This window comes from Lingula anatina, unplaced genomic scaffold (genome assembly GCF_051362555.1).
Source record: "Lingula anatina isolate TDL-2025a unplaced genomic scaffold, LinAna3.0 unanchor82, whole genome shotgun sequence".
Lineage (NCBI taxonomy): Eukaryota > Metazoa > Brachiopoda > Lingulata > Lingulida > Lingulidae > Lingula > Lingula anatina.
In genome coordinates, this window is record NW_028257603.1 from 326823 (window position 1) to 340628 (window position 13806).

Sequence of the window (13806 nt, forward strand, 5' to 3'; positions counted from 1 at the left end):
GAGGGCCGTAATCTTTCTGTTATTGAGCTATGTTCATTGAGCCGGTTCTCCGAGATTAATCTCTTTGATAATCAATTGCAATTTTCTTATAGAAATCGAGGCATGTCGCGGTGAAGACCCCGGGATCATTCAAATACAAATGTTTGCAGATTGTAAAGTCGCGAATGTTGCATTAACACAACACTTTAGGCCATGAATGTGGATTGTTTCATCAAGTACATCTTCACAGTGTGTAGGTCTTATGGGAATATAACGTGACGACAAATGCAAGACATCGCATGTGGGGTTTAATTACTGTAATCTTGCATGCCGAGCACGGTCATAACAGAATTGAAGGAAAATCGTATACTTAAGTCGCAATTGATCTTGTTATTTTTGCAAAACAACTCCTATTTTTATGCGTAAACAAGTCTCCAGTGGTATTCTAGACGTCTTTGGTCCACCAAGAAACCATAATACAATACATGCAACTTGTTGTTTTGCGATATTCTTGGGTTTTGTAGAAAGGAACCAAACTATTGACACCCCAATCACAAACTACTTTAAACTGACCGACCACACGTTTGTCACGTACGTCAACCGATATATTTTAAAATGTGTTGATACGAAAAGGATATTTTCACATAGAAAGTAATACCTAAGCGATACCGCTTTACCGGCGTGTCTTAATTTATTTCGTAGCCTGGCCATTGCGTAAGAAGGTGACTGAAACGTAACCCCCGCAGCCAACACGACCAATAACTAAACTTAACGCCAAGAAACAACCTTGTGGAGTATTTGTGAAGGGGAGTCGAGCTCTTTGTACCTTAATTGTATGGTAGAACCTCTCAGAACATTCCGGTACATCTGTGCTGCTAAGATATACATATCATAATTGGCCTTCAGGTACCATTAAAGTACTCAGTTATATTATCGATGTTCCTGCATCGAATACAGAAGTTAATTCGATATTTCTCAAGATCAAGACTCAATCGAAAGCTGTTTATGAAGCTACCGTTTAAAAAGTTATGTTAATATTCATATTGGAGGGTACATTGTAGAAGTATCATGGATAAACACAAATTTCTCACAGCCCTACCTCTTGCTGTAACTCTTCCTTCTGCTTATCGTGTACAAATGCTTGGTCTCTCACCCCTGACTGGACTTTAAGGTCGCTGGTCATTATGTCCACCTTTTTGCCAAGAGTGGACGTTTTCTGTCTCTCCTCGGCTAACAGACGCTCCAATGACTCCACGCGCTTTTTAAAGGCTCTCTGGAAAGTGAACGGACTCGTGTGTGTGTGTGTGTGTTTTAATATACTACGGCGACACAACCCTGAAAATGACTCAATATGTAAATGTTTGTTGACATGGCAGTGACCGGTGTGACAGGAATGGTAGTCCCAGGAAATGAAGTCCAGGGTTATTAGAGTCTTAGGCTTAGTATTTAGGACGAATGTCACCTGTACAAAGTAGTGGAGAACGGACTATGGTCCCTAGCGAACTACCGTGCCTGTCACAGCAGTTTCAATGTATTTTGATAAGCTTGGATGGAAAATGTCGCAGAGATTAGCATAATCATTCTTACAGTCCAGAGTTGGGTCTGTACAAGGAAGAAAGTGAGAACAAAAAATAAAAACAAAACAGGTAACTCACATCCCAGTCTTTCTGTATGACTTTGGTGCTACCTGGTGTCTGTGCTCCTGACGTCACTGCAAACACGTCATCACTCCCGAGGCTGACGTCACTGATCACGCTGATGGCGCTTCTCTCGCTAGGAGTTGACCGTTCAGAAGAACCGGACTCGCTGCCATACCTAAAATGATGCAGTGGACAGGTTTGCTTTTTTAAAAGCAAGTTTTATCCCAATTTTCTGATAGAGTGTATATGTAGAAAAAGCTAGGCGTAGGCATACGAGCCCAAGCAATAATCTCTGATGAGCTGATACTATGGTAATTGCAACTCTCTGCCAAGAGATTAAATGCGACCCAGACACTGGTTCAATCTCCGTACAATCGTACAGCTTTTACGGAAAACAAAATCAGTTGCAGCAGCAAGTGAATGTGAAATATCAAATTTGTATGATGCTGCTTATGCAGCTTTCTAAATTTGAATGGAAAGCAATTGATTTGAGGCGTGAAGCACAATGAGAGATACGAGCTGTTCAGAGAAATTGTCTGTGAGGTATTCTAAAACAGGAAATGCTCCGCGAGATTGGAATGCGCTGACCTCTGAAATAAGGACTGCACTCCTATAAATAACTTGCAATAATTTGTTTTATTTATCACGCCTATGGCAGGTTGCTACGGTGAACGAGAAGTACGAAGAGTGCTGTAGACCTCTGAACCTGTACACAGACGTCTGTTAATTATCAACGCTTGGAGCATCCCACCAGGTACAGGTTCTTCCTTAACGGTTCTGGCGAAACCCATATCTTACCTGCTTTTAAGGCTTAATACTCAGTACACGTATCACTACACGTCATTCCATAAATTAATCGCAACTGCAAATTACTGTTTAGCGTTTCAGTCAAATGTTCCTGCATATAAATGAACTCAATTTTTAAGACAGACTAATTTCTTTTACGGGCGGTTTCCCGTCACTGATCAATCTCTGCCATGTGTTTCAGAATTAGCAGACCCTGCCAACTTGTGCTGTAGATCAAACTTAGGGACCGTTCACAATGGATTTTGTCGACCTAGCTAATGCGCACTGACTCCACGGGCACTCTCGCTGAATGCAATCAGATTAACAGACTAGCACTCCTCCTGGGTTGGAGTAGAACATATAAAAGCTGGTAAATATACGAGTATGTTGGAAACAAGAGGAGAGGTGTCAGTATGTTAATCTGTTGCTTTTAGCAAGAGTCCCCGTGGAGTTAGCTTGCGCTATCTAGGTCGACAGAATCCATTGTGAACGGTCCCTTACCCGTCTATCTCATCCTGTAAGCAGTCCGCTCTCTCCTCGACCAGGTCCAGCAGGTTCTGCATGATTTCGTTCTTTTGTTTCATCTGGTCCAACTCGTTGAGCAGCTCGCCCTCCGTGTGCCGGAATGTTCGCTTTAGGTTGCCCATTTCCTCCTTCAGTCCCTCTATCTCCCTCTCGAGCTGCTCGTTGGTGGCGTCTTTGGCCTTAATAATGATCTGCAAATCCTCTGCAAAAGTATTTATCACACTTTTATGAGATGCTGTTCCTTTCCTGTTCATAAGATAACACGAACATATTCATAGTTGAAAAAAGGGAGATATACAAACCAGTAACGTATACGACTAAATCAGAACTCTTGATAATTAGGAAATTGAAAATCTTTTCCCTTTTCTTTGTTTCTGTTTTTCCTGCGACAGCTGTCAAACATACATATCTGCCCTCTATTGTGATAACATGCATGCTGTTAACTTAACTCCCTCGAATCATTGAGATAAATGCGCACTGCAAGTTATCATAATTTTGGTCGCTTGATACAGTGTATACTAGTACGCCAGTTTCTTTTTATGAAGGGGAGAGGGCGAGTTATACAATACTTATCAACAGAATGTCCGGTACTCTATACTAAAGGCCAACTGAGCAATGAAGTAATTTCTATTCAATAATTCTTGCTGGAAAGCAGAGAAAGTGTGTAGAATTAAACAGAAACATATCCGTGAATGTATAGCGAAAAATCAATCTGTGGCCTTGATATAGGAAAAGGCGTGAGGGCGCGACGAGGGCTAGTAGAAAAGGTCGCAAGTACAGGCAACGTAAAGTAGAACAACCAAAAGGGTAACACAGACGCTCTATGCAGTGGTGTGTTTTAAATCTCATTCAGATAAGCCCACATAAGAGACAATCTGCCTTTTCAAATGATTATTTAATCAAATTTAAAACGTGTTTAAGGTTTTTGTATAATCATAATTATGCACATTATCTGGACTATGTTTTAAATGTAAGGATTCAGGTCATAAATAATAATAACTACACACAGATAACCAAATCATCTTACCGGTTTCTTCCTGAAGCTCAGCGATTTTATTCAAAATGTCACTGGTCACTAATTCCTTTCCTTTTCCCACCTCGGGAGTTGACGGTCTCCGCGTCTTTTGGTCGCGAGAACCACCTTCCTTCAACTCATTTAGTTCCCGGAGAAGTGTGCTCTTTTCTTCGGTCAACTCCGCCAGTTTCCGTCTGAGCACGATGGATTCCTCGCCCGCCTCCCCCAACTGATCTTCCAGTTCACGTGATCGTTGCATGTCACTACCACGTTGAAATTCCCGCCTGTTCACTTCCCTCGTTAAATCCTGAGTTCTAAAATCCAATTCTCTTAACTTTTGTTTTAACTCGTTGTTTTCTTTTTCCAGTATTCGATTTGACTCCTTAAGTTCGATATTTTGAAAAGCTGCGTCTTCTGGCTTGATGGCAGGCACACTTTTCCTTAAGGCCGCCAGCTGCAGCGTCCGGTTCACTTTATGTAAGTTATCATTTTCCTGTTCTAAATGTTCTAAACGCTCTTTTAAGAATGTTGCCTCTGACTGCGTTGCCTCAAGCTGCCGTTTTACGTCAATTTGGAAATCGCTGTCTAATGATCTGCTGCGTTTAATAAGCTGCTTCCGACCTGCCTCTTGCAGCGAACCAGCCTTGACCTTGGTTTTCAGCTCGAGGATCTCGCGGTCGCGTTCCACAAGCTGCCACTTCAAGCTGTCAATCTCGTCTAACATAAGTTGCAGCTCTATATCAGAGCCGTACTTCGATAGGTCGACCTTTCCCTCTGCAGCGAGCCTCTCCTGAAGGAATTTCACCTCCGCGAAAAGGTTCTCGTTCTCTTGCTGCACATCTTGGAGTTTTTTCCTTAGTATTTTGGCCTCCTGCTCCGCCACTTCCATTTGCAGGTGAAAGTCAGGTTCCGACTCGGAGTCGGACGGCGTCACCACCTCGGCAATATCCGGCAATGTTGGTGGCAGAACCTCTTCCAGAGAACCCTGTCGCTTCTTCGTCCCCTTGGCTCCCCTAGAGCCGCTTGGGGACATCTTTTTTAGCTGCATGGACAAAGTCTCGTTTTCAACCTCAGTCTCTTGAAGCTTTTTACGCAAAACTTTGACCTCCTCTTCCGTAAAACGAAGTTGCTCGCGAAGGTCACTCTCGCGCTCAATTACATCCTCGAGATCTCGCCTGAGGTGCGAGACTTCGCGGTCCTCCATGCTTGTGCTTTGTTCACTTATACTCCGTGTGAGGACCCGCTGAAAATGAGAGATAAATGTAAGCATAATCAACTCTTAACCATGCATTCAGCTGACACCTGACAGATAATAATGTTATAATGCTATAAACATTCCATTATTGTCCCAACAAAAGTTTAAGTGTACATACAGAAAATTCCTTATTTGGTACATCGAAGTCCACAAAAACAATATATTGCTATGTTATCACTCTGTTCACTTATCTCCATACACCTCAGAGCATTGTACATATACTCAAGCACTATAAAATCTTTGTCTCGGTTCATTTACGCTTCCATGTACACTTCTAGATACGACACATTTAGTAAATGTTATGAAAATAAAATATCTTCATGCGCTGAACACATGAAGCGAAAGGTTTCTTTAAGCTACCGATCAAAACAACTGTTATGGCATCTAGTTAACATTCCGGTGGAAGTTCCTTGTTAAGGGATTGAAAGAAGCTACATTTATGTCTAGTTCAACACGTGTGACGTGCACACGAGCATCCGACCGCTTTGCGCATGCAATATAAGATACTGTAACTAATGGCAGCTATGTTGCCTAAAAATGTCCAGATTTTAATTAAAATCTTAATTTCAAAAGAAGTATCTACTGGTAATATTCTAGCAAAACGTCATGCAGAGAAAAATAAGTAATCAGCCTTTGATTAGTAAAAAGTAGCCCCCAACAACGCATTTAGTAGAAGCAAGGTCAGAGAGCATGAGACGTGCGTAGAAGGCTATTGTTATTGCGAGGTATGCAGCACAGAAGCAGAGAATAAAGGTGTTCGGAAATAAAATGGTGATATTGATGTGTTATTTATCAAAATAAGCCAGTGACGTTTTATATTTACTGGCAATTCTTTGCAACACCAGCTGTAAGCTTAATTACTTCAAGCACCCCGTCCTTTGTATGACATATTTCATTGGACATACTCTTGCCCACATGGAAAGCTTGGAGGCGGTGAGGTTTCTGATACAAGACTACGATTGTCGACAAAGGTATGACGGTGAACAGGAAAATGCACCATTCTACATTAAACAGAGGACATATGTACCCGGCTCTCAGCCCGGTAGTTATTACACTGTGTGCATGCACTGGTGTTAATGTTTCAGAGACAGTTTGGGTATTCTGTAGTCTATGGACTGAAGGGCTTTACTGCGTTTGAATGAGACTCGTCTCAACTAACACAATTCGTATGCGCCGTTTTGTTTGTAAGGTGCAATTATACCATCTGCAGTTGCTAATATGTCTTAACAGTGCGTTCATGATTAAGACGTATTAATGCAGCGTCCAGAATAGAACGAAGACATCAGGAAGGAGAGGACGTGTATACAATGTTAGGAGACAAACATAGGTTTTTCGGAAGGAACCTGCCTCATCTTGTTATTATGCTTTCGCGTTATGCATTTCCCCTGTTGATTTGATACTTTAAAACATCTCCAAAAAATGCTGTCAAGTACTTATAACTCAGACTAATACATCTTCTAAGTTTTATTCTAATATCAAATTCGACACATTCGTGCAATTAAGAGGAACTTCACAAGTTGGCCTCAATTGCAAGTGGCTACCATTTACAAAAATGATGCATTAGTGACGCGGTAGTGAGTAAGTGATGAGGCAGGCGACTTGATGACGTGGGGAAGGTAGTTGGTTGTGAGGTCCATGAAATAGATAACGCATGCGCATGCTGGATATCTGTACCTTTCTGTGTGATAACTCTTATGGCCACTAAGAGGCTCGATGGAGAGGGATGGCGGACATTTTGTCTGTCTGTTTGTCTACTCCTCCAGCCCCTAGATAAAATTTGAAGTGCTGCTGATAAGCATCTGTGCTTGGAAAAGATATTACTACATAAGTCATTTGTGAACATTACAAGGAACCGAGGGCCGTAGTGACATGCATTTACGTATACTCGGGTTTCGAAATCTCTGGTGCTGAAATCTTGCGGTATATATTTGGAAGGCGTCCAAAGCTCTTGGCCTTAGCTCCAGTAGGTTAAAAATGGAAGAACAGAGGGTTGAAGTTTGTAGTTTGCATTATTTTTCATCCAGATATCGTCAATTTGTTGAGGGCATGTGTGTCACGGAGACTAAGATAAAATAAAATGCATTTCGCTGTGGATGGTAGTAAGTGGTAAAGACAGGCTGAACAAAGCAGATGTACACGTACGATGTAAATAGGCTAACCTGGAAAACTGCATGTATTGCATTCATTCCTGTAAGTAGTTATTTAAAACCAGAGACACGCATGTATTTCGGCTAAGATGTTTTTTCTGTTTTTGTTACCTGTCTGACTCAACAAACACAGAGGCTGCAAAACGAGGTGCTTACCGAGTTAGAAAGCAAAGGGAGGCAACACAGGGTGTAGATTGGGGGGGGGGGGGGGGGGAGGCAGTGCAAGAAAAAGATGGTACAGATGGTGCTGATAGTCTCGAAAAATCATTTACCAGTACTTTTGTAAAATGTGTACTACAGAATACACTGCGAGACTCATCGTTGTTGCTTTTTCCTCTTTACAATCGAAAAAAAATTATCTGTCCTAAAAATGCAAAATTAAATGTAGACTTACTAGTACGTTTTTACATAACAGAATTTCCTCTTAATGTGTTTGTTCTAGTCGCGTTTGTACACGTTTTCATAGAATCTTTTGTTTGAATTATTTGGAGGCCCCCCGAGTTAACTAAGAAAGAGAAGTCAATGGACACACATTAACATACACAACATTAATGATGAGAAATGAACAGCGAGCGAAAGATCCACACCATTTTGTTAACCGTCACAATGCGAAATATTAAAGATACCAGATAAACTGATGAAGACACGCATTGTTCCGGCAATATCGTAGCAGCGCTATAAGATGTTTCACATGTACAGCTTGTTTATTTCGCGGATCTGTAATTTATAACGAGGTTATTAATCACGTGAACTATGCCATGAGGCCGAGAGGAGGTAGGAGGTAGGTAATCATAACCAAACAGACCTCATTGCCTGGAATCCTGGGATAGTCCAACCACTGACGCAACAAGGTCAAGTTCAGCCGAGCTTATGTCAGCCTAGTAACACGTGTTACTGTTAATTAGGGCGGCATGGTTACTGCTGTGGGTCATGTGACTGTGGTTAAACTACAGTCACGTGGTATGCGCCTCGCTATCGATATCTTGAAAGCTAAAGGCTTTGTCAGAAAATGTTTCATATTGAGGCTGACGCTGTAACATATGCCTGTACACTAAAAAGGCAGAATGTGTCAGGATTTTTGTACAAAAAATAAATAAATAAATAAATAAATAAATAAAATAAAATAAAATAAAATAAAATAAAATAAAATAAAATAAATTAAAATGAAATAAAATTGTAATATCGGTCTTTGCTTCAGAGGATGGATTACATGATTTGGCAAAGTCTTCTGCTTCGTTTATCGAAGAAATATCCTAGCTATCTTCAATCCCCCTATTCTAGAAGTTTATTATAAGTAGTGCATATCTCTTTCTACTACGTGAACAGTAAGATCTAAAAAGAGGAGCAATCTCCCAACACACCGCACTGAAAGGCGCAAAATGCCAGCAAACACACGGCTAGGCAGGCCACAACGCCAGTCAAAACACACGGCTAGGCAAAACCAACATGCCCTATTTGTGTGCAGAACGCATTGGTGGTTGGATGCGTGGAAGTTCAAATGGTCCTCTTCTGCATGGTGCTTGATATGAAGTTAGGTGGGCGTGCCAACCTCGCACGAGGCATGCAACGCAATGTCTGCACTCCTCAAGAGGTTGACATTCAATCCTTGCAAACAACATATTCAAACAAACAACATCTTGATTTCTACAGTTACAACAGGTCCACCTGGAAGAATGTTTGGATTTGTTTTTTTTTCTTTGTACTTGGATCATGCATCAGTCTTTTTGTTTGGGTTTCATTAATCTAGATGATTTTTTTTATCATATGGATTATTAATCTGTTAATGTGGTTAGTCATGTACTAATATATTTATGTGCTGTTTAAGATGAAGCGTGTGTATGAAGGTAAGCAGTCGTTACTATGGGCGTATTAGGTGTCAGAACAGAATATCCGGAAATGCCAATTTTTATGAGGAGTGATTTCTATATTTTTGCTCCCTAAACGTTCCCCGAAATACCAAAATCGCTCAATTTGAGCGTAAAGTGTTCAAGTATTGGATATTCCCTCTACTTAAATTACTGTTGGTGATATGTCTGTATGCAGATATAGTTCATTTCAATATAGAAACGTGCTTCAATTAGGCCACGTTAATTTGTTTCGATTAATTATGAAAACTAGACCACAAACAAACAAAACAGAGGTTAATACTTAAAGTTAACTGAGCACCTATATAAAAAACTGACTTCAAGCCGATGTGGTGTGTATATGCAACTGTGTACAAGGTGGATCCACGTACGCTTAGGGGTAATGGTCTATTTTACGAAGGGAACAAATTTACACTAGCTTTGCATTTGGGGATTATGCTGTTTTTGGGAGTTTATGCCATTGAGGGGAAAGAAGGTTAAAATCAAACTCACTGAGTCAACGGCTACCTTTTTTCGAAAATAGAAATCTAAATAATGAAACATTTAAAGGTGAGTACGAGTTTTGTCTGTCTGTGTCGTCCGGCAGAATTCAAACTTTCAGGAAAACTAATGTCCACCTGGCTAATGTGCACAAACTCCACGGAGACTCTTGCTGAATGTAATCACATGAACAGAATAACACGCCTCCTCTTGTGTCCAAAGTACGAGTATATAATCAGCAGCTTCTCTGTATAATTCTACTCAACGCCAGGAGACGTGTTAGTCTGACAGTCTGATTGCTTTCAGTGAGAGTCCCCTTGGAGTTAGTGCACACTAGCAAGTGGGCACTTACACATTCCGAACAGGCTCGATGCGAGTCATGTTTGTATATAGCGCAAGTGAGCAAGTTAATAGTAAATGTGCTACGTATGTGAAATCGACGCGTGAGCAACATGAGGGTGTCTGTATTTAGGCGCTATAAATGGGCACAGTACTAGTATACACACGAGTATAATATTTGTTTGTTTCTTGTTGTGTATATGGGTGTACGCAGGCATGAATGTAGATGTATATAAGGGAGGGAACGTATGTTGGACTGTTGATAGGCGTGATTTTATAAAGTACTGTAGTTTGGATCGCAGGGGGCGTCTCGATAGTCCGAAGGTTCATTGGTCCGAAAAGTGGTAACATTTTCATCGATTTTTTAATCAAGGGTTCATTGGTCCGAAGGTTCTATAGTGAATATTCGGACCAATGAACCTTCGGACTATTGCTACGGCCCCGGATCACAGATGTACTCGTACAACAGGCGAATTCTGAGAACGCAGGGTTGTACTTACCCGTTTGGGTTCTGGAGGAGGTAGGGCGTGGTCTTCACCCTCAGGGGATTGTCTTTTAGACCCCATGGCAGCATCCCCTGGGGATTTGTACGCAGCCAGCTATAATGCAAAGAACGAGATGGTTAATTAAGGTTTTGTCTTGAAGACGTGTACAGAGCAGAGAAGGCCAGTATGCACCAATATCATTGCTTATAGTTGGAATCTAAATAAAAATAAAAATCACCGCACTGATATCAGTGTTCAGTTTCATGTTGTTTACTATGAAAATAATATGCATACATAATAACGTGGGATATCAAACGTTCAGAATTATAATTACTACCTGAGCGGCAATCAGGCCCAAGCTTGATCAGTATATATCTACATATATTCAGTTATGAAACATTCGCATTTACAAAGAACAAGGTATAACCATGGCATAACTCTGCCAGAGGACTAGAAATGTTTTCTATTGCTTCCCGCCCCCTTAATCTAATATAAAATCTCTCTCTGTCTTTTTTCTCTCTCTCGATCGTTATGTCATTAAATATATGTGCATTATACCATGCACGAATTGAAATAAAAATGCATATGGGATCCGTATAACGTACAGAATAAAGTTACCAGGGATCAATTGTGGTATGTCTAATTACTGTAGTTAGGCGTACAAATCACACAGTTATCGACAAGTTGAGACCGACAGTTTCACCTTGAAATTGTTCACATCGGTAACAAGCATGTGGGGTGTCCTGTATCCCTGAGCCTATCCCCTAGATCAACCATGGATTCATATCCCCACTTAATATATGTATTACACTAACACGGAGACCAAGGGGCCGTTAACAATAAGTTTTGTCGACTTAGCTAATGCGCATCGACTCCACGTTGATTCTCTTTGTATGTAATCAGACTAACAGACTAACACATCTCCTGGCGTCGAGTAAAGAATACGGAGAAGCTGGGGACTACATGGGTACGTTGGAAACGACAGGAGGCGTGTTGGTCTGTGAATCTGACTGCATTTAGCGAGGGTCCCCGTGGAGTTAGTGCGCATTAGCTAGGTCGACAAAATTCATTGTGAGCGGCCCCTAAGTATAATTGATCCTATCAACCACATTCAACTTGTTCACCTTGGCTCTGCGAGAAATGTACTTTCTTGAAAGCACGTGTTTTTAATACTTTTTCTCTATCGCCAATTAAGCCTGGCGTTGAAGAAGGTTTTCCCAGGCTAACCATACAGGCAAAGTAAAATAATAGTTGCACAGTTGTTGATAATCCAACGATTTTATGTAATATCAACTCCGTTGGCAGAACTCCTAGTAAGTCGATCAATGGAGCCATTCACCCGTATCGACTTCAAGAAAAAAACCAAGCGGGAAAGAACTTAAAGTACAAACAAGAAAGAAACACTAACTGCAGCGCGTGGTGCTAGTCTCAGGTGGTTCATTAGACGGGGGAGTCTTAAGGGAAAAAGGCAAGCTGTTATCCCGGAGTCAATGTTGGTCCGGGGTCAACACAGGTCACCGTGTATTTGTACAATCCTGGGGTCTAAGTACTCAGAATCTACCCAGACACTTGACGTAATGTGTTAATGGAATAGAGCCCGGTGGGGAACTGTAATCTCAATTAGACCACGTCTACGCCGGGTACCTGGCCAGGAAACATCCGGGAATAAAACTCAACGGGAAGTTGCCTCATTGCATGACCTCTCGGGATGAGAATCAAAATGGCGCCTTTGAACAACGTGACCCATTGCCTTTGACATTTCCGGCCATGGCTTGATCAGTTGGGATCCCAGGCCCTAAACACTAACATTCTATAGGCACTATTTACCTGTACTATATAATAATTCAGGAGCTCTAGACTGCCGTTCAGGTACTTAGACTCATAGAGTTTGTAAAATGTTTAAAATTCCAATGCCTAACCGGTGTTATTCGCTGGGACTTGGACCACGCTGAGCACCAACACAATAGTGTACACGTACTAAGTAGAGGAATCACATATACTACAGTGTATATAGTGTATGATAATACAACGAAACTATATCCTATAAGATAATACAACTTTTATACTAGACAAAACAAGATGTTACATGTACATACTATGATAAAACTACTAATACTTCGGTACTAATTATTTTATAATACAAGTAATATACAATATGCGGTTGATAATAAAACTAATATACCATATGATTATACAACTAGTATACTGTATGCTTGGTGATAACTAATTTACTATATACATTGCAATTTGTGTAAGTGCTTGTGTATACTATAGATTATATGATAATAAAACTAATATACTTTATGGCATGGTGACAGATTTCTTTAAGTTAGACCTGATTGGACGTTGAACAACTGTCAAGTCATTTCACGTAAATATAACAGCACGGGGAATACTCGAATCATTGATCAGAAACGAGTCCACTTTCAAAAGGACAGTCGTTTTCCAGCAAGTTTACCTAAATGCAAAAAAAAAAAAAATAAATAAATAAATAAAAAAATAAAAAAATAAAAAATAATAAAAATAATAATATAAAATAAATAAATAAATAAAATAAATAATAAAGAAAACAAGCGCCTTATATAGAATTGTTGTTCCTATGTTTTGTTTGAACGTCAATACATAGAACATGTTAAGCTGACTAAAACTGTGCCTAAGTACATCATTTGCAGTGCACCCAGGTAAGTGTTTCAGTACCGGTAGATGCGCAATATGTTCAGAACAGCAACCTCGCGCCATTTATTCTCTGTGGTATAAATAATGCAGCAACGGAAATGCCAGCTCGGCGGCTGGTATATGTTGAAGCATCTGGCAGAACATAACATATCAGCTCCCATAACTATTCGAGTGAATGATTACATTCCTGTTTCCGCAAATCAATCATTGTATATCTAACATTATCTATATAGCATGTAATATTCAAGCCTGTTGCGTTGGTATGGTTAATAATCATATAAAACATATGGATGTCACATGAAACATTACATAAGATACTTTTCATGTGAATTTTGCTTATTAAGTGTATACCACCTATTGCCTAAAAGTGTATATGGTTTACCAGTGCTATATCTTAATGAGAAAAAAGGCGTACATACACTAAACGCACGATACCTTCCGATGGGAAAAGTTCATAGAGTCATAAACATTTAGAACATATCCAAACTCAGTTACAGGTTTCTTGCTCATATAAATCTCAAGATTAGCAATTAAGTTCAACACGAGGTTGAGTTTTTTTTTTTTTTTTTTTTTTTGCACTCTGCTGTCTATGAACATCCTTTGTAAAGTCATTT

At 40.3% G+C, this 13806-nt stretch overlaps 1 protein-coding gene across 1 annotated transcript in view; it reads right to left on the bottom strand.

The window, feature by feature from the left end:
* LOC106176749 (uncharacterized) overlaps nt 1–13806 on the bottom strand; it is a 30381-nt gene that overhangs the window by 9552 nt on the left and 7023 nt on the right. The window contains exons 2-6 of the mRNA XM_013559260.2: nt 10532–10630; nt 3958–5188; nt 2907–3132; nt 1635–1794; nt 1079–1252 (exon numbers count right to left, since the gene is read on the bottom strand). Coding sequence (XP_013414714.2) covers nt 1079–1252; nt 1635–1794; nt 2907–3132; nt 3958–5188; nt 10532–10630 — 1890 coding nt within the window. The remainder of the gene's footprint in view (nt 1–1078; nt 1253–1634; nt 1795–2906; nt 3133–3957; nt 5189–10531; nt 10631–13806) is intronic.